This window comes from Triticum urartu, chromosome 7A, assembly GCF_056163025.1.
Source record: "Triticum urartu cultivar PI428250 chromosome 7A, HENAU_Tu73, whole genome shotgun sequence".
In the NCBI taxonomy this organism is placed as follows: Eukaryota; Viridiplantae; Streptophyta; class Magnoliopsida; order Poales; family Poaceae; genus Triticum; species Triticum urartu.
Window position 1 is genome coordinate 21,890,165 of NC_141879.1, and position 27,964 is coordinate 21,918,128.

General features: G+C 45.6%; 1 protein-coding gene and 3 pseudogenes across 1 annotated transcript in view; all 4 read right to left on the bottom strand.

Annotated features, from left to right (window-relative positions):
• Positions 1–13,987, bottom strand: part of LOC147957095 (uncharacterized) — a 28,006-nt gene extending 14,019 nt beyond the window's left edge. Inside the window, exons 1-3 of the mRNA XM_087531578.1 lie at positions 13,910–13,987; positions 13,636–13,726; positions 13,327–13,443 (exon numbers count right to left, since the gene is read on the bottom strand). Of these exons, the coding sequence (XP_087387704.1) occupies positions 13,327–13,443; positions 13,636–13,726; positions 13,910–13,987 (286 nt within the window). The remainder of the gene's footprint in view (positions 1–13,326; positions 13,444–13,635; positions 13,727–13,909) is intronic.
• Positions 13,988–14,011: 24 nt separating this feature from the next.
• Positions 14,012–14,927, bottom strand: LOC147957096 (uncharacterized; annotated as a pseudogene).
• Positions 14,928–15,008: 81 nt separating this feature from the next.
• LOC147957097 (uncharacterized) lies at positions 15,009–17,241 on the bottom strand (annotated as a pseudogene).
• A 2,293-nt stretch (positions 17,242–19,534) lies between these two features.
• Positions 19,535–23,001, bottom strand: LOC125525839 (lipoxygenase 2.1, chloroplastic-like; annotated as a pseudogene).
• Between the last annotated feature and the right edge of the window lie 4,963 nt (positions 23,002–27,964).

Here is a 27,964-nt window from a genome sequence, read left to right on the forward strand (position 1 = left end):
TTGATGCAGCAACCAAGAGCGGAAAGGACACATATTATGGTTACATAGTGGACATATGGGAACTTGACTACGGATCTGATTTTAAGGTCCCTTTGTTTAAGTGCAAATGGGTTAATCTGTTAGGCGGGGGGGTACAGGTAGACCCACAGTACGGAATGACAACAGTGGATCTGAAAAATCTTGGGTACACTGACGAACCGTTCGTCCTAGCCAATGATGTGGCACAGGTTATCTTTGTGAAGGACATATCTACCAAACCGAGAAAAAGAAAAGATAAGGAAGCGAATACATCATACGATGAGCCAAAGCGCCACATAGTTCTTTCAGGAAAAAGGGACATCCTGGGAGTGGACGGCAAGACAGACATGTCTGAAGATTATGAAAATTTTCATGAAATTCCTCCCTTCAATGTCAAGGCTGACCCAAGCATTCTGATAAACAATGAAGATTATTCATGGTTACGGCGCAATAAGCAGATGACACAAGCGAAGAAAAAGTGAAGACTTTCTCCCGCAATAAGCAAATGCTATGTGGGTGAAATTATGATACCATCCCAACTTTCAACTTTTTCAGAGTTCATTTGAAATGCTTTCATGTCTTATGGTTCGAAACTTTGATACTTCGAAAGTGATTGTCCATTTTGTACACGAAGTGCATCAAGTTTTTATCGTAACCCTCTCTACTTTTTGGAACATGCTATGTGGGTGAAATGATGATACCATGCCAACTTTCAACCTTTTCAGAGTTAATTTTGAAATGCTTTCCAATTTCGGAGTCATTTAGCTCAAAGAATGAATTAATAGCAAACAGAATGAACTACAAAACTTTTATGAAAATAAAAACAATCAATTAAAATATTATGTTATGATCAACTAAAATAAAACTATAATATTCTTCAATAGCAAAAAGAATATAATATTTGTGACCTAAAATCAAACTATAAGTATTTAATTGTAAGTATAAATAAAAAATAAATAGCAAAGAAGAAAAAAAAATTCTATTTTTATAGTAAAGTTATTCATAAACTAGTGATTCACACAAATTTTATAAAATTCCAATTTAAACTATTCAAAATTTTAAAACTAATGGCACTAACAGAAAGTTTATAATTTTTGCGACCTAAAATCAAAAAGAAATCACTAAAAGCTATAAGTATTTAGTTGTAAGTATAAATAAAAAATAAATAGAAAAAAAATCTATTTTTATAGTAAAGTTATTCATAAACTAGTGATTCACACAAATTTTTAAAAATTCAAATTTAAACTATTCAAAATTTAAAACTAATGGCACTAACAGAAAGTTTATAATTTTTGTGACCTAAAAGCAAAAAGAAATCACTAAAAAACTTTAAGTATTTAGTTTTAAGTAGAAATAAAAAAATAAAAAACCAAAAAAATGTAGAAATAAAAAAGAAAAAACCAAAAAAATGCCACCTACTGGGCCTCCACGGCCTGAATACGACTAGAAACCCTACATGGGCCAGGATTCAGGCCCGCAGAGGCCCAATAGGCCCACAGGCAGTAGCAAGTTTAGTCCCGAAAGCCTGCATTAGAGAGGAGCTCGAATGGGGAGGCAGAGCAGCGCTTATAAACCAGTGCCGGCGCCCTTCAGCTAGCGATGTGGGACTAAACTTTTGGGCGCGGGGCGCACAAGGGCATTGGTCCCGGTTGGTGGCACCAACCGGGACTAAAGGGGGCATTGGTCACGGTTGATGCCGTGACCAATGCCCCCTTTAGTCCCGGTTGGTGCCACCAACCGGGACCAACGACCTTCGCTTCCCGCCCTTTGGGCTGCCGAAAATTGGCCTTTGGTCCCGGTTCGTGGCACCAACCGGGACCAAAGGGGGGCATTGGTCACGGTTCGTGCCACGAACCGGGACCATTGCTCCGGCTATATAAGCCAACACTTGCGAAATTTTGGCCAACCGCTCCCATTCGCCCCGACGCCGCCCCGAGCCCGTCGTCGTCGTCGTCGCCGCCCCGAGCCCGTCGTCGCCCCGCGCCGTCGCCCCGCCCCGCCGTCGCCCCGCCCCGCCCCGTCGCCGCCCCGAGCCCGTATGCCGTCGCCCCGCGTCGTCGCCCCGAGCCCGTCGTCGCCCCGCGCCCGCCGCCGTCGCCCCGCCCCGAGCCCGCCGCCGTCGCCCCGCCCCGTCGCCGCCCCGGGCCCGTCGCCGCCCCGCCCCGTCGTCGCCCCGCGCCGGCGCCGGCCCTAGGTTGATGATATGATGATGTTGCTGATGTTTTTTTTCCTGTTGATGATATGATGATGTTTTTTTCTGTTGATGATATGATGATGTTTTTTTCTGTTGATGATATATGTGATGATGTTTTTTTTCATATATGCATTTTTTCATATATGTATTAATTTTTTTAAGTTGTTAGTAGATATCGATTTTAGGTTAGTGCATTTTATCACTGATTTTAGGTTAGTTGAGCCTCTTTAGTGCATTTTATGTTTGTTGCATTTTAGGTTAGTGCATTTTATGTTAGTGGAGAGGAAAAAGTAAAATAAGGAAAAGGAAAATAAGTAGAGAAAGAAGGAGAAGAAGAAGGAGAAGACGAGGAGAGGAAGAAAAGGAAGAGGAGAAGAAGAAAAGAATAGAGGAGAAGAAGAGAAAATTAGAATATATATTCTAATTTTCTATTTTCTCCTCTATTCCTTTCTTCTTCTCCTCTTTTTTTTCTTCTTTTTTTTCTTCGACACATGGGGGGGTCGAGAACGTCGGACATTCATGAGAGAGGCGAGGAAGAAGGGGAAAAAGAGGGAGAAGAAGAGGAGAGGAAGAAGAGGAAGTCTTCTCCTATATTCTTTCTTTTCTTCTTTTTTCTTCTTCTTCTTCCTCTTTATCGGGAACGAGGGTCATCGAGGGTCGCCGAGCGGTAGAGGAGAAACCCTAAATCGAAAGTATCGTCGGTGTGAGATACATGTACCGTCGGTGTCGGACACTACATCCACATCCCACAAGTGGCGCGGCCTTCGACGCCCACGTCACTTGTGGGACGTGGATGTAGTGTCCGACACCGACGGCCACATGTATCTCACACCCACGATACTTTCTATTTAGGGTTTCCTCTACCGAAAAGAAGAGGAGAAATAAATAAGAAGAAGAAAAAAGAAGAAAAAGAAGAGGAGAAGAAGAAAGGAATAGTGGAGAAGACTTCCTCTTCTTCTCCTAGTGTCAAAGTATTGAAGAAATCCATGCCTTCATCATTAGCCGGAAGTAACCAGGGCATGTTGGTACGAAGTTCTGCAAAGTTGTTTTGGAATGGAGTCCCGGATAGAATAATCCGCCTTTTGGTACGAATTCAGCAAAGGCCTTCCAAATAGCGATATTCGGAAGGCTCTTTCTGAACTTTGTACCAAAAAGCGAATTATCCTATCTGGGACTCCGTTCCAGAACAACTTTGAAGAGCTTCGTACCATCATGCACATGTTACTTTCGCCTAATGATGAAGACATGGTTTTGTTGAATCCTTTAACACTAGGCAACCTCCCGACCCCTCGGCGATCCTCTCGAACATGAGAGGAAGAAGAGGGTCGTCTATGGGTCGAGGGTTTCAGGGTCGTCGAGGGTTTGAGGGGTCGAGGATCGCCGAGGGGTCGAGAGAGGTTTCCTAGTGTCAAAGTATTTATGAAATCCATGCCTTCATCATTAGCCGGAAGTAACCAGGGCATGTTGGTACGAAGTTCTGCAAAGTTGTTTTGGAATGGAGTCCCGGATAGAATAATCCGCCTTTTGGTACGAATTCAGCAAATGCCTTCCAAATAGCGATATTCGGAAGACTCTTTCTGAACTTTGTACCAAAAAGCGAATTATCCTATCTGGGACTCCGTTCCAGAACAACTTTGAAGAGCTTTGTACCATCATGCACATGTTACTTTCGCCTAATGATGAAGACATGGTTTTGTTGAATCCTTTGACACTAGGCAACCTCCCGACCCCTCGGCGATCCTCTCGAACATGAGAGGAAGAAGAGGGTCGTCTAGGGGTCGAGGGTTCGAGGGTTCTTCTCCTCTATTCTTTCTTCTCCTCTTTTTTTCTTCTTCTTCCTCTTTTTTTATCGGGAACGAGGGTCGTCGAGGGACATAGATGTAGTGTCGTCGTTGTCGATATATACCCCCTCCCGATAGCTTACTATGATTAGGTAGCTAGTTCTACGTTTGGCACTAATATATCCATCTGTCATGTTTGAAAGTAATTGCCATGTTGTAAATATTTGTAGAAACTATGGACACCACCCTAGACGAAGCAACAAAAGAAGCGTTGTTGAGGGATATAATCGCAGAAGGAAGTGATGCCGTCTCGTACTATCTCAACGAAACCGATGGTCTGGAAGGAGAGGGTGAACAAGCTGGCTACGGTGACCTAATGCCGGTGCAAGAAGAAGAACATGAGGATGGCTCCGGTGACCCAATGCCGGTGCAAGAAGGAGACCGTGATGACGGCTCCGGTGACCGAACCGAGTCCGGCCAGGTATATATATTAGTTAAGCCTATGTTGACTAGCTGATTGATGCATTCATTGTTTTGGTGTGTACACATATTAATTAAGTCTTTGTTCTTTTTTCTAGCCCTCCGGATCGAGCACAACTTCGGTAAAGAGACGAGGCCCGAAGAAAAATTTGAGCTCGGATGAAAAGCTTGAGATCACAGCAATCGCGCCCGACGGCCAACCTATTGAACCCCTCCGGACAAAGAGCACATTTGTTGCTCAGTGCGGGGTTCTGGTTAGGGACAAGATCCCGATAAGCATCCAGCAATGGTTTAAGCCGGCTACAGAAGACCCTGAGGTGTCTTATGTCAATGATATGCAGAAAAATGATCTTTGGACTGAGCTGAAGTCAAATTTCACCCTACCGCCAGAGGATAGTCCAGAGAACCCAATTAAAGAGAAATTAATCAAGTCTTTTGCTCTGAAGAGGATGGCAGAACTATTCAGGAGGTGGAAGAAAGAGCTGAATAATAAGTTTGTCGAAAATAATGAGACACCAGAATTCAAGGGCAGATATGAGAAGATCAGAGATCACTGGCCCGCATTTGTGGCCCACAAGACATCGGAAAAGAGTCAGAAGATGTCGGCGACAAACAAGCAAAATGCTGCGAAGAAGAAGCTTCACCATCGCACAGGGTTAGGTGGCTACCTCGTAGCCCGGCCTAAGTGGTCCAAGGTTGAGAATGATCTGGTTCATAAAGGGATCGAACCAGAGACAAATAACTGGCCAGACCATTGCCGGACTTGGTTCTTCGGGGCTGGCGGAACCTTGGACCCTGAAACAGGGAAGTGCATTTGGACGAACGAACAAATGGACATACCAGTCAGTAAGCTTAAGCAGTATATCGAAGCAGTGCGGGAAGGGACGTTCTTTCCAGATAGAGAGCACGACGAGCTCACAATGGCCCTCGGGAATCCTGATCACCCTGGACGGACACGAGGCACGCCAGGCTCCGTTCCGTGGAAGGTTGGGTTTCCGGACGCAGGCGGTTACAAATCCCATGAGAGGAGGAAAAAAGTGTAGTAGACCGAACTGCAGGCGCTGCACGCAAGGGTACAAGCGATAGAGGAACGAGAAGCAAATCGCAGCAAACGTACTGCCGAAGCCTCCCCCGAAGCTACCCCGCCATCTCAGCGCAGAAGCAGCGTGGCTTCCACCGAGCTGCTTCAGCCGGAGCATGCCTTGATGGCTCCTGCCAGCTATCCCGTAGATGCTATAACGGAGTCTCAAAATTGCCACCTTATGATGCAATGGATGAATTTGAAGGTCAAGGCGGCTGTTGGCTCTGTTTATCCTACTGAACCCGGCGCAACTTTTCACTGCCGGCCGATTCCAGAAGGATATGCTAGGGTGATGGTGGATGAGATAACGGAGGGATTTGAGGACCTCCAGCTTGACCACCCTACCGGTGAAGGGGAGACTCGGCTGGGGTCTGCTCTGAAGACTCCATGCCTATGGCGGAAGGAGCTCATCAACCTTCCGAACTGGACGCCTCCGCCTCCTCCTCCTCCTCCGGCGAGTCAGGGCACTCCGCCTCCTCCATCGCCTCCTCCGGCGAGTGACGATCAGGGCCCTCGGCCGGCTCCTTCTCCGGCGCGTGGCGGCACTCCGCCTCCGTCTCCGCCTGCGCCGACGCGCCCGAGCAGCCAGCCTCCTCCTTCTCCGCCTCGTCAGCAAGGGCGGAAGAGATCTGCCGCCGCTCCAGCTGCTCCGGCGCGTCATAGTCCTTCCCTTCCGCCTCTTAAGCAAGTAAAGAAGACAACCGCTTCGTCTGCTCGGTCGGCGTCTAGCAGTACAACCAGAGGCGGGAGGACATACAGATTCGGTCCTTCTCTGAAGACTCCAGAGAAGTTACCATACGAGAGGACCCAGGAGGAGAACGCCGAGATCGCGCGAGAAGAAGTGAGGAAATTCTTTGAAGGGGTGAAAGCAAAGAAACATCCACCTCCGGAGGAGAAGGTAGATCGGGTGAAAGTGAAGCGCACTCTGGCTGCCCTGACAAAACCACCGAAGTCTGATCCGCCGAAAGGAAACTATGACCGCATTATTGGAAAGGAATTTGCTGAAGCGGAGCGGTCGGGAAGTACTGTTAGTGATCAAAGGCTGAAAGAACGACGAGCTGGGAAACAAATTGCCCAGCTCGGCAAACAAGCGAAGCAATCATGCCCCCCGCTCAAGGTGCCTAGCCACAACGTCACTAATGATCCGAGGATGGTGCCCGGTTATAGCAATCTTGCAGATTACCTGCCCGACGAAGTACATTATGAACCCATGGACATGCAGATACAAAGATACGAGTACGGGAAGCCTCTCGTCAAAGATGAAAGATCTCTATCAACGATGATGCGAAGATTGCATGATTGGTACTTGAAAATCTGCAGAGACTCTGGGGGGAGGAGTACTTTGTATGTGAAAGTTAAAAAGGAGCATGACCTCGTTGGAATTGATCTGTTGCATGTTCCATTTGAGGAGTTCTATCAGTTTTTCAATCAATTGGCCCTCGATAAAACAACGGTCGCCTGCTACTGTCTGTAAGTAGTACTACTTCTGTCATTAAGTTTCTCTATATAGCTTAGCTCTTTCATTGCATGTATTTATAATCATCCTCACTATATTATGCAGATTGAAGATCGTCGAATTGAAGAAAAGACAAGTCGGTGATATTGGGTTCATTAACACATATCTCATAGATGCAACTCAGGTTAAACTTCATGCCGCAGCTACCGAGGCCAACTTGCTACAATCATTCGTAATAAATCAAAACAAAGATATAATACTCTTTCCTTACAACTTCAAGTGAGTGTTACTGTCTTGTGCGTATTCGGTTTCCCTTATATATTAGTCAAGGTTATAATAATGTAATTCATGAGTTATGCATGCGTGTGCAGTTTCCACTATATTCTCCTAGAGATTAAGCTTGAGCAGGGACTAGTAACCGTCTTAGACTCAAAACGAAAAGATCCCCAGGACTATGCAGACATGACTGAAATCCTCAAGAAGTAAGTTAAATCGATCATTATCCACCATATCAGTAACTTTGTTCATTTCCTGATATCAAGTAATTATTTTCTTTGTCCGGCAGGGTTTGGAGAAAATTCACCAAAAAAGTTACGGGACTGCCGAAGGAGCTGGAATTTAGACACCCGAAAGTAAGTACTATAGTAGCATGTTCTGCGCATCTCCTAGTGATTCAAGCGCTAGTTTCATCAATACCATTTAGCATTCTTGTTTATCAGTTTGATTGACCTCTATTTCTTGTAAAGTGGTTGTGGCAGGAACAAGGGAATGATTTCTGTGGATACTACATCTGCGAGTCCATCCGCCACACGACGTGTGAGCAGGGCGGGTACTCTAACGAACAATATGAAGTACGTAAATAACAACATTCACAATTTTATTTTATTACCATCATTTGTGTTGAGTTTCATTCATTCATATATATATGTATTGACCCCCTTCTTCAAATTAGATGTTTCAGAAGCGGGATGAACTCCTAGCACCAGCTCGCATGTGAGCAATTCAAGAGGAATTGGCGGCATTCTTTCTTGACCACGTGATCCCTGAAGACGGAGAATTCTATGTGGACCCTGAGTCTGTATGATTATATTTGTAAGAGATAATTATTGTATATATGTAGCCGGTAGTGTCAGATAGATATACGAGAACTTGTTGTTCGACCAATCTCTCGGAGAAGGAGAGGTGGTCGATATCACTTCTCTCTGTATGCATATATGTTCATGATGATCTTCTGTTTCCTTTTGCTTTACTAGCTAGCCAGCGTGTCTAGTCCTCTCTATACGTATGTATAGTACGTAGCGTCGACCAAGCACGGACATAAGAGAGGACACTTCTCTATATTAATTATAGCTAGCTAACACAATATATGAAACACCTAAATTAACCCCCCAAAACCCCCAACCCCCCCCCCCCCTTCAAAAAACAAAACAAAAACCCCAGCCACAGAAATGCTGACGCGTGGATGCCTATTGGTCCCGGTTGGTGCCACCAACCGGGACCAAAGGGTTTCCTGACTGGGCTCTGCGCACTGCCCACGTGGAGGGCCTTTAGTCCCGGTTCTGGATTGAACCGGGACTAAAGGGGGAGGTATTAGTACCGACACTTTAGTCCCGGTTCAGGAACCGGGACTAAAGGCCCTTACGAACCGGGACTATAGGCCCTTTTTCTACCAATGATCCTACACCTTCAGTACCCACAAGTTCATTATCCGGAAGAACCGGTTGCCCAGACGGTTCAAGTGTCAGCCCATCTGAGTGTCATTCATACAAGTAAGCGAGATAAATTCGATAAATAATTAGTATTAAATCATGGAAAAAAAATTAGTCAAAGATTTACCTCTAGGGACACCTGACGATGTTGTATGTTCCGCAGATTTGCTTTGTGGATTCCCCGTACATACCTACAAGCAAAGATTTCATCATATTAACAATTGGTTGTGAACTGAAGTTATCTACCATCATATTAATCAGGTGGGATTGTCTTCCTGCTTAGCTGTCATAATATCCATTTTTGAATTTTTTATATAGTCAAGTCGGAATTGTGATGACCTAAAAGCATTGTGGATCTGGTGCTTGTTCTGACTATAGATTTCTTAATCCGAATTCAGGAAGATTTTGATGAATTTAGTGATGTTGAGGATCTCTATAGCACATTCCCTATGGAGAAGGTTGAAGCACTCGAAGACATGGTTTCATTTGCTCCTTCCATTCTTATCAACGTGAGCTGTGAGCTGTTAATAGAATCGACTGGCAAACTTTCTTATGTTTTTCCCCACTCATACTGCTACTCTGCTATGCTGGTGCAGACCATTTCTCTAACATGTTTTTATGGGTAATTATATATTTCTCAACATCGCTTCTTGTTTGGTTGCCAGGGTGTTGCTGCTGTTTCCACTACTGCAGTTTTGAGTACGAAGAGTCCGACAGCAACTTCACCTACTCAGGTACATGTTATTAAATCCCAGTATTAGTATTCTTTCAAAAAAAAATCCCAGTATTAGTATATCGAATAGTCAGAACACAATGGTTGTTATGTGCCCAGTGTCAACTTAGTTGGCATCCTGGATGCTGTAATCTTGTCAACCTTCACATGCTAGTATTGATTTTTTTGATCATCTTTTTACAAGCTAATCCTTGAATATAAATACACGTGGTTGTTGCTAGTATTGCTATTTGGTTGCAAGTTTGAGGAATTGGTCATTTCTGATATATTCAGGTATACAACGGTCCTGGCCTCCGTATTGGGAGGTTTTCTTTAATGAGAATGTTTCTAAACTTTTTTTTTCAACATTCATGTACTTTCGTTAGTGAACTTGGAGACAACATTAAGTATGTAAACAGTCTGCTTCTAAATTGTTTGACTATGCTTATTGGACAGGCTGCTTCTTGGCAGTGTAAAGTTAGCAGACCAAGCCACACAACCAACCAGTCAAAGTAAGTAAAAGCTGCACACTCATTTATGCAAACATGTACAGCAACTAAACATGATCAGCATCATGCGTAAAGATGTCCTAAACGATTCTGTTGCAAATTTCAGAAATGGTGCCCGGCATACCATGCTCCAGGAAAGGAGGTCATGTGCTTGATGTATATGTAATATAAGATTGCCGACAGTGAGCATTCCAAGTAAGCACTTGCAACCAACTCAAATATGCATTTTCTTTACTGCTGTTTGGCCTACCATGCTCCAGCAAATATAGTCATAACCGAGGGATTATTGAGTAAATTAAGTAATGAGCGATTATTGAGTATAAACTTGCAATACGTACAGCACAAGTTGGATCTTGGGCGCATCCAGGAGGGGATCACCAGGGGATTTACAGTCTACTGAAGAGATCACACAACAGATCGCTTCGCGTCTCCTGAAGCGATCCCACGGTAGTTCACCGCCTCCTGAGACGATTTTTTGTATGGCCTTCAGTATGTAATATTAAGTACAAAATAATGTGTATGAACTTGCATTACGTTGAGAACCTGTGGGTGGTCACAGGGTGGCGCCGTCGGATCGGGGTCGTGATCGCCGGCGAACACGACACGCGGGATCGCGTCCCCGTTTCCTCGCCCGATCCAACAGCAGACCGCCGCCTCCTGCAACCGCGACGGCGAAGGTTTCGTTAGGCCGCGTTAGAGGGATGGATCGGCGCGGCGCAGGGATGGATCTACCGCGGCGCGGCACAGGATGGATCCGCCGCGGCGCGGTCCAGGGATGGATCCGCCGCGGAGTGGGCGTAGGGTTGGATCGGGCGTGCGATCGGGCGGCGTCGGAGATCGATCTGCTGTTTCGGGCAGGGGCGGAGATAGATCAGCTGCGTGAACGAGGGAGCGAAACCAGCGGTTTTTGATGTAGCGGGTTTTTTCGTTCGAGGGTAGTGCACAGGTCGTACGACGACGAAAAAAATCGGTGGTGGGAGTATGACGAAAATAAACCAGCGAAAAAAAACCGCGTGGACTATCCACCAACTGCTCCATTAGAAGTAGAGATCATTAAACCGTGCCCCAGCTTGCTGGAGAAAGTCACGGGCTGACCCAAACATACGACTAGCATGAAGCATGAAATCCTGAATGCATACATCCATCTCACGTACGTGTGTCAAAAAAAATGTAGGTGTGTCTCTAAAAAAACATACGCATGTGTAGATGCCTAATTTCAAATGCCATCATCGCTCTTTATCCCGTCTCTTTTTTTTTGGACAAGGCATGTCTCTCTCTAGGGTTACGGGATGTGACCTGCCGCCGGTGCTGTCTCGAAGGCTGCCGCAAGTCTCTCCGGTTGACTTAGTCGTTCGTTTGTGCTCCTAGCTCGACGATTCTTCGACCGACCACCGTCCGTCCATGCCGGGCCCATAGCTGCTCGTCCCTGCCCTCAGATCGATGTCATAAGAAGTGTTCCACCATGACGACCACCAGATCCCCTGCCTCCCGTTCAAGCCATGTGGTCGCCGGCCTTGGGCTTCATCGGCCTGCTCCGACGCCCCAAGCTCCGCCAGCTACTTGCCTTGGGAGTATTTGGTCTGCGCTAACAAGCTCGGGCAGGACGTCGCCGAACTTCGAGTTCAACGCTGACGAAGTCGTCTAGCCCAACCATGGTCACACACCCCGTTCTCCTCCCAGAAGTTGTGCAGCCCGTGAAGAAGAAACAAGGTGCCAAGTTATAATTCTCCCAGTTGGCTTTTCCTAAATTTAGCATACAGAGCATGTTCGATTTCCACCAGAGATAACATCCAGTTTAGTAATCCAAAGGAAAGGATAATATTCAAAGCAAAATAATAATCATTTACCTGATTGCTCACACAATTAACGGAATCCACAAAAACATCTTAACCAAACAGAGCATGAGGAAGAGATGATTCAGACAGAGCTGCAGTTGATGTGCCCCTGTGTGTGAATTGCTGCCCTGCTATGTGAGAGGTAAGAGTGAAAGATCCCACGACGCTGGCATCGGCGCACTGATTTTAGTGCCATCACCATGGTCATTTCCCGGCGGGTCATCCTTGAATACCAAGCGACTTGACGACGACACCGGCAATGTTTCCTGTGAGCAACCATAATCCTCAGATTCAGATGGTGTACGCTCATCTTTCGCTCATCAAAATGATTTGGATTTTGTGTCATGATTTTCCATGTTGCGAGGTTTGCGATAACAGGTATGGCTGGGACTGCATGGCGCCGGCAATCAGATCAAGGGAACTGACGCTGGTATGTTGCTTACATCTCTTACTGTAGTGTGATGATGACCGAGTCCTGTTAAATCTGTCATAGCTGCACTTCTTCGTTGCAGGTGGCAATGAGGCTCTGACTCTCTTGAAGAACACAATCAGGATCTCCTCCAGGACTAGGGTTCAGATGTGGGGGTGGAGAGAAAAGGAGAAAACTCTGGAAGTTCTGTTCGGGGGGAGAAAACTACTCATCCATTCCTCAGTACAGAGTATTTACAGGGTTCCCTTTTTTACACATAAGACCTCTAGCTATCCTATTATACAACACAAGGACCACCAACACTCCCCCTCAAGATGGGGCAAAGATGTCAATAAGCCCCATCTTGTTACAAATCCTCATAAATGATACGACTCCTATTCCTTTTGTCAATACATCTGCAAGCTGATCTACAGACTTAACATAACTAATTTGGAATAACCCTTCGTCTAATTTCTCTCGAATGAAGTGCCTATCGATCTCTATATGTTTAGTTCTATCATGATAAACTGGGTTATTCACTATGTTAATTGTGGCCTGATTATCACAATAGACTTGAATAGGTGCACCAGCACACAATTGCAACTCAGTTAGCAAGGTTTTCAGCCACATCAGTTCACACAACCCTGAAGCCATTGATCTAAACTCCGCTTCCGCTGTCGATCGAGCCACCACACTCTGCTTCTTACTTCTCCAACTAACCAGATTTCCTCCTACAAACATGCAATAGCCTGAAGTTGAACGTCTATCATCTAAGCATCCAGCCCAATCTGCATCGGTGTACCCCTCTATTCTCAGATGCCCATGATTAGAGAACAAGATTCCTTTCCCAGGACAACTCTTCAAGTATCTTAGAATTCTATTCACGGCATCTAAGTGGCTAGTTCTAGGATCATGCATGTATCTGCTTACAATACTAACAGCATATGCTATATCAGGTCTTGTATGCGACGGATAGATTAATCGCCCAACTAGCCTTTGATATTGATGCCTATCAACAGGATCACCACTATCTACCAAGATCCGATGATTTTGTTCTATTGGGGTGGCTGCAGGTTTACATCCTAACATCCCTGTCTCCTCAAGTAAATCAAGCACATATTTTCTTTGTGAGAGGTAAATACCTTTTGGGCCATATGCAACTTCAATTCCCAAGAAGTAGTGGAGATACCCCATGTCCTTGATTTCAAACGAATTTGCTAACATCTTCTTCAAGTGAGATATCTCCATCTCATTGTTACCTGTAATCACAATGTCATCCACATAAACAAGAAGTATAGTAATCTGATCATGCAGACATTTAAAGAACATGGTATGATCTGCATTGCTTTGTCGATACCCCATAGAACAGATTTCCTTTCGAAACCTTCCAAACCATGCCCTAGGTGATTGTTTTAGTCCATAGAGAGATTTTCTTAACCGACATACTTTACCCGCTGTTTCCCGACTGCTAAACCCAGGAGGAATTTTCATATAAACCTCCTCTTGCAGATCTCCATGGAGAAAAGCATTTTTAACATCCATCTGGAACAATTTCCAGTGTTGATTTACAGCTATCGAGATTAAAGTTCTGACAGTACTCAATTTCGCCACCGGTGCAAAAGTTTCATCATAATCTACCCCATAGGTTTGACTATACCCTTTTGCCACTAGCCTAGCCTTATATCTTTCCACCTTGCCATCTGGAGTTTGTTTAACTATAAATACCCATTTACAACCCACAACTTTCTTATCAGCAGGGAGAGAAGTAAGTATCCATGTTTGGTTCTTATCAAGAGCCGCCATTTCCTCCAACATTGCTGCCCTCCATTATGGATATTGCTTCGCTTCCCTCCAATCACGTGGTATAGGCACAGCCGAATGCAAGGAAGCTATAAATGACTTATATAAAGGCCCAATAGAAGAGTATGAAACATAATTTGAAACATCATATGGGGCTAACTTAGAGGGCAATTTTCTAGCAATAGTGCGAGGCTGCTTTCTATGGGCAATTGGAACGTTCAAGTCATCATAATGAAGAGAAAGTATACCATCACGTGTGGAGGCTGGTGATGAAGTATTGGATGAAGTTGATGGTCGTGAGCTTGAATCATGCATGTCGGATTGAACTTGAACTTCTGAATCATCCTCCATCGAAATTATTTCCTCCCCCTGCACCTGTTCTTCCTCAGTTCGATGCCTTCGTGTATACACCTGTAGATTTTGTTCTTCATTCGGTCTTGACCACCGTATAGCCTTAGTTGGTGTATCATGTTGCTCCCCTTGCATCTTCCCTTGTTCTCCAATAAGATCCACATCGCTATCATCAATCTTGTCTTCATGTGGTATTACCCCAACCATGATTTTCTCTAATGGTGTAGAGTTGCTTTCTTCTTCTTTTCCTCCCCCTGTCTCGCTGTCCAGATCTGAAACATCACTAGGAAACAGATCAGGAAAGACATCAGTTAAATCTTCAGGTTCTCCATAAAATGGAACTTGTTCCCTAAAGATTACATCCATGCTCACAAACATTCGTCTTTCCGATGGGCACCAACACTTGTAACCTTTCTGCTTCCCAGAATACCCCAAACACACACTTCAAAGCCCTTGGATCTAACTTCCCAACCGATGGCCTGTAATCTTTTACAAAACACACACACCCAAACACCTTTGGGGGGACAACATAAGTAGTCTTGCCAGTTAAACATTCTATTGGTGTCTTGTAACCAAGTACTCTAGATGGCATTCTATTTATCAAGTAGGCTGTTGTCATCAATGCCTCACTCCACAAGAACTTAGGAACATTCATAGCCATCATCATAGAGCGAGTAACTTCTAACAAATGTCTATTCTTTCTCTCAGCTAAGCCATTCTGCTCAGAGGTACCTGGACAGGTAGTCTGATGCATTATCCCAAAACTTGACAAATAACCATCAAACTCCTTATTTACATACTCCGTACCATTATCGGTCCGAAGTACCTTAACACATGCATTATGCTGGGTCAAAATCATATTATGGAAATCTCTAAAGCATTCGAATACATCATTCTTGTTCCTCAACACATACACCCAAGTGGTCCTAGTACAACAGTCAATAAAGGTAACAAAATAGCGATATCCATTAATAGACACTACTCCACTAGGACCCCATACATCAGAGTGAATTGTCTGAAGTGGCACATCACTTCTATGATTAGATAGAATATAAGTGCTTCGAGTTTGCTTTCCATATTGGCAAGCATCACATACCAGGTCCTGCTTTCTAACTTTATTGAAGAGTTTAGGATAAAGCGGGCCCAAAATAGGAAAAGATACATGCCCAAGTCTTCGGTGTTGTAGCAGAAATTCTTCGAGTGGTGAAGAAGATAGAGCAGCAGCTACAATAGGTGATGTATCATTTTCCAAATAATACAATCCATCATGCATGCTCCCTGTCCCAAGTCTTCTTCCAGTCCCAAGTTCCTGAATTAAACACCATGATGGGAAAAAAATGGCAACACAGTTCAACTCCTTTGTAATGCAACTTATAGACAAAAGATTAATTGGAAATGAAGGAACATGTAACACATAAGAGAGAGGCATATTGGAGTTGCAGATGACCGTCCCTGAACCCATAATAGTTTGCGTGGAACCATCAGCCAACTTTACGCTTTGTGTTCTTAATTCAGGGACATAATTAGTAAATTCCTTATGTGAACCAGCCATATGTCTAGATGCACCAGAATCTATCAACCATGGTGCATCAGCAAAATAAGGATGATTATCATTAAAAATATTACCACTAAAATTTGCAAAAGCGGCAGAGGTTGAGGCTCCTGGCACTTCGGTGGTTTGCTTATCACTTAAACTTAACCCTTTGAATTGCTGACACTTCTCCCAATCATCCGCGCTCATTTCCACACTCACATTTTGCGAGTGCACCTCTGTCATAGCGGAGGCATTTGCCCTGCCTGCTGGTCGCATACCACGTCCGCGACCAGTACAACGTCCATCAAGCCCCCGGCCGCGACCTCTTCCGCGCCAGTCCTGACCTCTTCCGCGTCCTCCCCCAAATAATCCAGGGCAAGATGCTCTTACATGTCCTGGCTGGCCACACTCAAAGCACTTCCGATTAGAAGAGTTCAACCCAGACCGCTGATAATTTGCATTTTCTGTGACAAAAAGTGCTGAACGCCTCTGTGCTATGCCCTGTATAGATGGTCCTCCAACCTCCAATTTCAGACGTGTCTCCTCACTCATGACCGCAGAGATTGCTTGCTCCAAAGTAGGCAGCTTGCCACTGCCATAAAGTGCGGCCCTCCTATTCTCAAACTTAGGATTAAGTCCATTCAGAAATTCCCTAACACGCCTCCTTTCCGTCCATTTATTGAATTTTTCAATGCATTTGCCACACTCCATCTCAATTGGATCGTAATAGTCCAAATCGCTCCAAAGCCATTTCAGCTCCGAAACATAGTCGACCACTGTCTTCTCGCCTTGGCTCAGGTCTTGTAACTCCTTCTGAATCTTGCAAGCAAGCATTTCATTTCCTACTCCTGAGAATGTCCCTTTCAATAACCTCCAGATTTCAGATGCTTCTTTAATCCTTTCAACTTGCTTGGCAATTTTGAGGTGATATTGAGCTCAATAGCCAGGCCCTCACTAGTGCATTCATCATCTTCCACTTCTGACCTTCTTTAGAACTCTCCTTCAGAGGCTTCTCCACTATACCTAGAATGTAACCTTCAAGCCTCCTAGAAACCAAAATTGTCTCTGCATGCTCTGCCCAGCTCGCATAGTTCTCAGGTCCTTCTAATTTTACAAGAGGAATTCGCAAAGGATGTACTTCCTCTTTGGTCTCCCCTTCTGATCTTGAGGCCCCTTGCTTGCTAATCGCATCAAACAACATCTGATACTTCTCATCCATTGCCTGCAAGACAGCAGCTAGCTCCCCTGCAGTGACAGCTGCTAGAGCATTATTGTTGCCTGCCATACCTTCAATTCCTCCACACTCAGCACACATGCCTTCCCCTGCGATTCACTGTTGCAGCTTCTCAATCTCACACTCTCCCTGACCTCCTCCTTCTCCACGAACCCACAACTCAACTCTTCTGACTCAGAACACAAACACCTGACCTGTTTAGCTACAGCAACGAAGGGGAACTGAGTTGCTGGTGAGGCTCTCCTTCCTGACCGACGCCGCACACCCTCGCTGTGCCTAGTCACCTCCTTGAGCTCGATTTGCTCCACCAACGCTGCCTCCGACCAAACCTCTGGCCGAAATGCTGCACCCCCTCCCACTGCTGCCAGATCACCTCCGGCTGAGGCTTGGACTGGCCACCCCGATCTGCTCCGATACCATCTTGAAGAACACAATCAGGATCTCCTCCAGGACTAGGGTTCAGATGTGGGGGGTGGAGAGAAAAGGGGAAAACTCTGGAAGTTCTGTTCGGGGGGAGAAAACTACTCATCCATTCCTCAGTACAGAGTATTTACAGGGTTCCCTTTTTTACACATAAGACCTCTAGCTATCCTATTATACAACACAAGGACCACCAATAGACTCCATCCTCTGAATCCATCCTGACGGCTCAAACATGTTTAGTTGAATACAACATATTACCACTCTTATCATCTTTCATTAGCATATATGCGTGCATCTACGGATTCCTCTTTTTTTTTCTCTTTCTTTCTTTTCTCAATGCTCAGCTCCCCTGTATGATGCTTGTAATGAGTTAGATTGGCATATGCTGAACATTATGGATTTGGTAGCAGAGGTGCATGTCGGGGCTTGCCGTGGATGAATGTGCACGGTGTGCCGACACCGTGGCCTGCACCATACTCAGCGAAAGCCATGGAGCCCGTGGGGAAGACGCAGAACCTGATAGAATCCACAACCTGAACATTCACTAGCTCCTGGTATGTATTTATTTCCGCTGGATAATGCTCTATTGCCGTTGTGGCCTCCCTGTGACGCCTTCCCAACTATCGTCTTCTTCCCTGAAGCTACATTATAAAGTATAAATTATTAACTAAAATTTTGCCAATGGCAACGTATTATTACTTTGTGTTGGTATTTTTCGTCAAACATACATTCAGTACGGTTTGTAGTCAACCAAGCACAACTTATATGATACCAGATTCAAATTATTAACTAAAATTTTGCCAATGCAATGTATTTGTACTTTGTTTTTTGAAGAACCAAGTAGGAGCTCTGCCAAAATACTATTAAGAAGAGTGAATGGAGTACTTACTGTGTAGAACTGTGGTTATAACTATCCAAATTTTATATATACATTTTTCTTTTCATATTTATAAGATAGCATCTCCTATAAGTTATAGTATAGTTGGAATTCCCGCTGACTTAAATTTCTATAAGATTGAGATAACGATGCTACTTCCGAAAACCTTACACCAAAGGTTGCATACAAAGTCAATGCCCCCTCGATGATACTGCCGAGAGCATCCATCACCATGACCAGGGGAGAGCAAGTTAGGGATGTTATCACCAACATGATTTTTAATGTCTTGTTCTTTGCAATACTGGTCATCTATTTGACTTTGACATAATGCCTAGCCATGGTGCCATGTGCAAGTCATTATTGAGGGTGCATGGAACGAATTGCAAATAAATATATCTAACACTATGTTTCAGGTCTAGGAGACCAGGGCATCTCCAGATCAACCTCTTCGAGGCAATTTTCAGATGCCTAAAATGTTGTCGCTAACACATGTTTGTTATGCTATTTTTTTCTTTTGAAAGAACGCCCTTTACATATTGTTTTGGTGCACATGAGCAAAGGCCCAGTTTTTTATATTCCATTTAGTTGATAGCGACAACCAAATAACTCTTGCACTAAGTTTGGACCGATGGAAAGGAAAGTATTTGCATATTTTTTCTACTTAATAATCATTATGTGCTTTTCATACATATGGGAGATATTTTCACTGGCTCAAAACGGATGTGTGATATTTCCAGCAATATCTCTTTGCTATTCCATTTATGTGTATGAAGTTATTTTCCCTTTTCACTTGGTCACCACCTTTGGGCTGTTACTTTATAATTACAACGATTATGGTGAAAATTTCTTAGAAGCTAAGAGCAATTCTAATTGGACCTCTTCAGTTTTTCATGGCATTTGCAATTGCAGTATTCACTGCAAAACAGTTTCCCATCAAAAGGAAGATACAATGAGGTAGAAGCAGATGGATTGGGTAAATAACACACACACTTCCAAATTTATTCCGTAGCCATTGCAACGCACGGGCGTTTTTGCTAGTACTGTAAAAAAGGCTTTTTATCTTGCCTTGTTTCTATAATATCTTGTTACTCTAAAAAGATATTATCTCATGCAACAAGTATCCTCGTGTCTTTTATTAGCATTTTTTGTGTCCATTCCCATTATACCCACCGTTGGGCCAAGAGACGAGAAGACACGCTTATTTGCGGCTAGTTCAGCCACGCACTCAACTCAGCTCAAATTGAGATGCTGTTGGGGATTCCCATCTCCATCACCATCTTCTCGTCCATAGGATCACCGTCCGATGGCCTGAGCAGCACATACGGCACCATGCCAGCGCCGTGCCGGTTTTTTCGGTCAGGGTCACTGTTCCACTTGTCCACCTGCTCCTCTCCCTAGTCCTCTCCTTGAACTCCTCAAATGCCTGCCTGATCGCCCCATCCTGTTTCCATGACGGCTCTTCGTGCGTGCCCATGTACTCCTCGTCTGACGAGTGCGACGATAGGAGGTCCAAGATGGCAAGGACTATGGCAGCCTGGTACTGGGACGGGAACGTGTCCAACAACACCTTCTCCGGCGCCTCCACAAATGCGCGCATGTCGTCGGCGCCCATCTCGGTCGGCATGTTCCTCCGGGTGAGCGTCGGGCGGTTGGGGATATACCCGGCCATGGGGTACTGACCGAAGTTCACGGCAGCGTGATGCGCTGAGGTGACCCACATGATGGTGGCCAGAGCTTGCGCCAGGTTCTCGTGATTGTCCAACTCGGGCCACCATGGCTCATCCTGCTTGTCGGCGTGGCCTTTGGTGCGCACCTCCGTCCAACAAGCCTGAAGCTCCTCGTCGTCGACGATGTCCGCAGTGCACGGGTAGTAGTGCTCCACGTAGGTCAACGCCCACTGCTTGATGGCGTCCCAAACAAGAAGGCCGTCGTTGGCATAGGGGTAGTCCTCTATGGACAGCTCCAGCTCGCCATCGTCCCTTCTGACCGCCATGCCCCTCCGGATGAGGTCTTCCGGCAGAGCCTCTATGTCGAATCGCCACTGCTGGTCGTAAGCCACAGAGCTGAGCTCCATGGAGTACTCCCCCGGTGCGAAGGTGCCTTCGATGACCCCATTGGCATTGATGAGCAACTCACGAGCATGCGCGTTGATCTCCATGGTGAAGCGGAAGTGCGGGTGCAGCAGGCGGTAGATGGGATGCATCTGGCTGAGCTGCCGATTGGCGGCGATGATGTAGGGCTCGGTGCAGGCATGCGTCCTCAGCCAGTGGCTGACGAGCTGGTGGACGCCGGCATCATGAGCCAGGACATGGGCCTTGGCCAGCTGCCACAGCCAGGACCCCTGACGCTGCCGTCGCATCCAGGTGTGAAGACCTGGCGCCACTGCGGCTTGCGCTTGGACTTGGGCCTGGTCAGCTCGATGACGATCGGCCGGAGCGTGCCGTCGTCGGTGAGGACGAAGAGGGCGCGCGAGCCGTACAAGGTGGTGTCGTCAAGCTTGCGGACCTTGTGTACGTATGGCAGCAGCAAGTCGTGGTAGTCCACCATGAACAACTTCTTGTTAGCGCGGGCCTCCTCAGCTGTCATGACACGTCTGATCTGCTCTTCAATCAGCTCTGCAGTGATCAAGGAGTCTGCCGGGCCGTAGGTTGCCTCGTCCAGCTTGCTCTTGATAGGAAACTCCTGCATGTATAGTTTTCATATCGAAATTAGTAAAACAATCAATGAAGAATTTTCCTTTCCCGGAAAATGAAGGAAAAAAGGCACTGCAGTGGCTAGCTTTTAGAGAAAAGGCAGAGTGCCAGACTTATAAATAAAGCCATGTATAATGGCAACATACCGTGACTAGTTGGATGCTCATTGGGTTCATCCCTGCGATGGTTTGTCTCGCGAATTCCTCGTCTCTGAACCAAGCAAACTTGTCCCCTGCATTTCCAGCAAGTCTACTAATTAGGCAACAGCAATTATCGATCCATTAAGCAAGCATGATGTACGTGTGTAGCCTTAAATGAATCTCTGGTGTACGTACTGTCATGAATCTCGGGAGTTTCAAACTTGAAGACTCTGCGTATCTCCTCGAGGAACGCGGCCCCTTCGAGCTTGAAGAGGTGGAGCAGCTCGGTCTCAATCAAATCGATGACCAACCTGAGCTTCCCCCCTTCTGGCTGCACCGGCTGGTTCCTGAAGTTGTCGTCGTACAGTTTGTCAATGGCCGACAAGGAGGGGAAGCTCTGGCTCTTGTGACGGGCCGTCTTTAGGCCCGTGGTCAAGGCGTGCAGCACTGACATGAACTTCTTTGTTTCGAATGCTCCCGTCTTGCGCTCCGTGAAGGCCTCATCCCGGGGCACGTAGATGTGGTCCTTGTGACTCCTCTCCTCCGCAAATGGGTCTTTCTTGCTGCGAGGACGGCCCGTGCGGCAGCGTCGCGGGTAGGGGTGCTCCTTGCCACCGGGCACAGGCCGTGTATCGTCGTCTGGGTTGCCTAGGTCATTGTACACGTCATAGTCATAGATGCGGTCATGATCCTTGCGCTCGCCACAGCCGTTGCCACGGAGGACCTCGAGCTCGCGCTTGCGCAACCCCACGACGCCCTTGGGCGTCTGCGAAGGAAGGTACGAGCACTGCACCACACACATATATACATGCTAAATCTGTTAAGGGATCAGTGAATTTAAATAAAGGAAAAAGTTAAGGGGGTCAATGAATTTTAAAAAAAAAAACGTTAAGTGATCAATGGCGTTTTCAACTCAAAAAACAAGGACCCCATTTACGTGTAAACAAAGACTGATTGGATAGTTAATTAGTTGACAGACCGCGGGAAAGAAAACACGCTTGTCAGGGCTGCAGTGTGAGGGGTCGATCCAGGAGTTGCAGTGGAACGTGGCGGCGGACTCCTCCTGGCCGATGGGGAAGACCTCGATGTCCCCCAGCAACATCTCACTGTGGTGGTAGTTGGTGACCTGCACGGCACCTTGAAGCTGGCCTCGTACATGTCCCACTCGTCGTCCACTCTACCCGAGTGCTTGACGGCGCCGGAGATGGGTTCCCACTCCTGCCCCGTTTCTGCACACCACACAAACACATATTATCAATCTTGTACGTACATATGCATGCATTAATGTACGTACAAGGGATGTTTGTCACTCACGTGGATCCAACTCGGAGCTGACGAGGTCAACGTGCAACCAAGTTTTTAGGATGAGATCGTACAGGAAATCACGAACGCCCGCTGCCTTACTCATGTGCACTGTCACGGTAGCCTTCATTTCGGTGATCTGCGTGCGGTCCTCGACGTGGACGTCCGGGCGAGCGAGTGGTGGTGGTGCAGCGGCCGGCTCATTAGAGTCGGACAAGGTGGTGGTCGTAGTGGTGGTTGTGCTGGTGCTGCTAACCTTGGAGACACTTGTGCGGCGGCCATTGCCTGTTTTCCGGCGAGCCTCGGGCACCACGAAACTCCGCCGCCAGGCCGACGACGGGGCGGCACACGCACCGCCTACTAGAGGCTTCGTCGCCGTTATCATTTTGGCTAGCTAGCTAGCAGTCTCGGACGACCAGGGAGATGGAGTGTTAGAGGGCTGAAAGAGTGCAAGTTTCACTGTCCTAAATGGCAGTGATTGGTGTCGGAGAGAGTGTGCCCTGGATGTCCTATTTATAGCTAGAGATCGTCCACGTTCTAAATAGAGCGAGAGAGAGAGAGAGCGATGGAAGTAGTATTTAGCATTTGTTTATCTATTTACGTATCCAGCGGCGGAACGCATGTAGATCTGAGGTGTAGGTACTACGTGGTACGGAGTATCTGGCATTGCATGCATACGGTCCATGCAATATTAAGTGCAGTATTATTTTTTACATGAAAAAAGTCTGCAATATGGGCTCGCATGTGCGTGTGCGTTAGAGTTGTAAGGTCCAGCGGCGCCCGCAGGCGTGGGCCACGATTCCGCTCCAGGATGCTGGCGACACCTCTCGCGGCGTCACGCGGAAGCGTGTTCCACGTTCTGCTCCGGCGAGGTCTCCCTGCTAGGAATGTGGACAAATGTTTCTTGAGGGGAAAGCGACCGCCCAGAGCCGTTGGCATCCCAATTTAGAAAGGGAATGGATGGTGAATGTTTACTAATACTGGGAATGCATGCATGGTGAATGTTTACCGGCATGCATGTTTCAAACATGCAAAAGTATAGGAATGCCAATTTGTGTCTACACAATGGATCGTTGTGTCCTTAACAAGCAAGCAAGTTTGCATTTGTACCGAAACAATGTTACAATTCTAGGAAAAGACAGAAAAGAGACAAGTGCTAGCAAGCGTGTTCTGTTATTTCACTTCGGTAGTGCTGGGATGTATTGCTCCACTGAATCATATGTACGGGTTTTTCAGTTTTCTATCTACCTTGTTTGTTTCTATCCGTTTTCTGTGGTTTCATTTTCTTTTATATTTTTTCCTTTTTGTCTTTTTACTATTTTCTTTTTTTACATACTGATTTTTATTACAAAAGACATGAATATTTTTCTATATACACGAACAGATTTTTGGCATATGCGAGCATTTATTTTTGACAAACTTAACATTTTTTACAAGTGCGTGAACACTTCAAAAATAAATGAATACATTTGACTCGAAAAAACCTTAGAAATTACTTGCACATTTTTGAAGTGCGTGAACATGTTTCTAATTATATGTGAGTTTTACCATAAAATGTGTGAATACTTTTTCAAACATACTCCGCACACATCTCCCACTCAATATACTCCTCAGGACCGGCTGTGACGCCTCCATTTATAATTGTGCCCTAATAATACATGCATCATGCACGATCACGAACGGTGACTCACATCAATATCACAACACAACTCTACGACACAAAGGATAAACACAAAACCCATATATTACAAGCCCGGGTCACAAGGACCCAAAATACATAAGTCATCAAAGCGAATAATATCTGACTACATATATAGTTAGACAAATTTTCCCTAAGAGGGCTGAGCAAAACAACGACACTAGATCGAAATGTAAGGCATGCGGCCTAGGACCTCCAAACTACTCCTGGTCCTAGATCTCCACGCGGTAGCCAAGCTCGGGATCCTCTAGCTCCTGGGGTCCATCGTCTGATCGCAACATCCGTGAAGAAGAAAAGAGGTAGCAAAGCAATCGTGAGTACTCATACGAAGTACTCACAAGACTTACATCAGATATATACTAGATATGCATCGGTATCGATGGAAAGGGGGTACTATCTATGGACTATACTGGGAAAATGCCAGACTAAGGGGGAGAAGCTCGTCCTATCGAGGACTAATCATCGGCGGCCATCATCTTGCAGCAATATAGGAGAGGAGCATATAATAATATATAGTAACATGTTTATATCAACAATGCTTTGAGATCCTTCCTCGACTACCCTGCGAGAAAACGATTCCGGAGCAGAACAACATTTAAGTTTCAATATAGTATCCAGTTCTAGTTGTAGTTGATTAGGATACAGCTCCAAGTCGTCCTGTTACCATGGACACGGCTATTCGAATAGATTACTTCCTTGCAGGGGTGCACCAAGTTACCCAACACGCATGATTAAATCTGGCAGGACACATTTTCCTGGGTAATGTCCGGGCTTGCCTGATCGACAAGCCATAGAGTAACCTAGACTCTCTAGAGAGGTCAACACGCCAATCAAAATCCTATGTACGAAGGGGTCCTGGGCCCATCACCCTAAGTACTCCGTCACGTTGCTTGACTGGCCCGGGACCAGGCCCGCGTCGGGATCAGGCATGCCGCCCACCCCAGCAATCAGCTCGCATCTCTGAACTGTACATCTGGATCACTTTCGGAAGGAACGTACAACGCCGAGGTTCCCATATACAATTATCCCGCATGGTGGTTAGTGCGACAAAGGAACATAGCCCAACTCAGGCAAAATGCCCAAATCCGTTAGTGTATTATTAGCATCTCGCGGAGACGGCCCAGGGCCATCGCACCGACTAGGTAACTCACTGACCATGACCATGGACGAGGCTCACGTCTCAACTAGGTGGTCTCCACCTACCCTGTTGTTCCGCCACATTATCTCTCCTGGGTTCCCTTGGGGCCGACCCGTCTTTATCATTGTAACAGTCGGGGTTCAGGCCCATACCATCAAGGTGAAACTGGAGGAATCACGCTCGATAGGTTTCCCATGATATACTGCACGGCAAAGTCATCGCCTAGAGAAAAATACGAGGAATCACCATCAGTAGATCACACTAGATGTGCTACACTACATAGTCGCCATCGAGAGTGAAATACAAAGAATCATCCTCGGTAGATCACACTTGGTATGGCTCGGTAGAGTTGTACAGTTGTAAGAGACTTTAGGGGTGTCCTGGTGTCGGTACAGTGATGCATCATCTCGGTCAACCCAGATAGTATGGCATGGCAACATGGACAAGGGACTAGGGCCACTGATGGTACACTAACTTAGCTATTCTAAGCAGATATGATGATACATAAAGTATCAATAGCAGGTTATCAAAAACAAACTATGCATCGGAATAGGGGCTATCGGATCAATAACAGTAGCAAAACCTAATGCAAGAATAAGAGAGTAATAATGGGCGATATCTGGATGATCAAGGGGCTTTTCCTTGCCTGGAAGCTCTGCTAAGAAGGACGGTCATCGTCGACGTATTCGTACTCTGGGGCAACGGCAGTCTCGGAGTCTACTGAAAGAATAAAGGAGGGGGGGGGTAATAGATAAATAACAGAGCAAACAAATGCAACACAATGCATGTCAATACTAGCCCGGCGGAGCCTAGTCCCAGACATGGCCCATCTGATCAAGCAGGCCTCCTCCGTCGAGTCGACCACGAGGATGCGGGGTAGGCATCGTCCACGTCGATGCGGGAATAATTGCTTTAACTAAAAAACTAACTAGTTCAATTAATTTTCTTACTAAAAAGAAACTATTTCTATAGTAAAATAAAGTAGTTTTACTAAATCAACTAGTTCAACTACTAAGCACTTACTATAAATAAAATAAAGTAATACTTACTAAAAATAAACTACTTCTATAGTAAAATAAAGTAGTTTTATTAAATCAACTAGTTCAACTACTAAGCACTTACTATAAATAAAATAAAGTAGTACTTATTAAAAATAAACTAGTTTAACTAGTTCTATTATTTTTTCTAACTAATTCTATTAAACACTTACTAAAAACATCGAACTCAACTAATCTAAAATGCACACTAACCTAACATCTAATGCACTAACCTAAATCAGAGAATGTTCAAAAAAATAGTATTGCTTAGTTTTTTAAAAGAAATGTTCAAATAGAAAATTTAGTAAAAAAATACATATATGAAAAAAAATGAAAAAAAGAGAGCCGGGGCGGCGGCTCACAGCGGGGCCGGTCGGCGAGGGCAGCCGACGGCGACACGGGCGACGGCGACGGCGTGCGGGGGCGCGCGGGCCGGGGACGGTGTCGTTGTGGGCGGCGGACGTCGTCGGCGTGGGCTCCGGGGCGGGGGCGATGGCGACGACGTCCGGCAGCCTGGCGGCGTCGAGGAGGTCCTCCGCGCGCGTCGTCGGTGGCAACTGCTAGACAAAAACTGAAACTTTCTAAGTGGTTGCTATATATACATAAAGCATTGGTCCTAGTTCGTGGCACCAACCGGGACCCACCAACCGCGACCAAAGGTCTTTTTTCAGCAGCCCAAAGGGCGGGAAACAAAGACTTTTCGTCCTGATTGGTGCCACAAACCGGGACCAATGCATTGGTCCCGGTTCGTGGCACCAACCGGGACCAATGCCCCCCTTTAGTCCTGGTTGGTGCCACAAACCGGGACCAAAGTAGGGCATTGGTCCCGGTTCGTGGCACCAACCGAGACCAATGGTCTGTGCCTGCCAAAGCCGTGGTTGGGTGGGATGTTTAGTCCCACCTCGCTAGCTGAGGAGCTGCCGCACCTGTTTATAAGCGCCGCCCTGCCATATCTCTCGAACTCCTCTGAATTACAGGCATGTGGGCCTAATCTCACACTGCTATGCCTGTGGGCCTGCTTTGCCTTCTACGGGCCTGAATCCTGGCCCAACTAGCTGGGTTCCTAGTCGTATTCAGGCCGTGGTGGCCCAGTAGGTGGCATTTTTTTATTTTTTTTCCAGTTTTTTTCTTTTTTACTGTTGCTATTTTTATTTATTTTATTAAAAAATTTATTTCATTTTATTAAGGTTTATTTTATTTTATTTTGTTTTGTTTCTACTTATTTATTTTATTTTATTTTTTCTTTTTTATTTATTTTATGAAAATTCTTTTTTCTTATAATGTTTTGAACACCAAATACTTTGATAATTTTAGTTTCATAAATTTTATATAATTTTAGTTTCAATAATACTTTTTCTTTTAGAGTTTCATTAAAGTTTTCTAGTTCATTCTTTTAATTTATTATTTTTTCTATTAGAGTTTCGTAAAAGTGTTCCAAATCATTCTTTTTTATATTAGTTCATTATTTAAGCTAAATGACCCTGAAATTCAAAAGCACTTCAGATAAACTCTGAAGAGGTTGAAAGTTGGCATGGTATCATCATTTTACCCA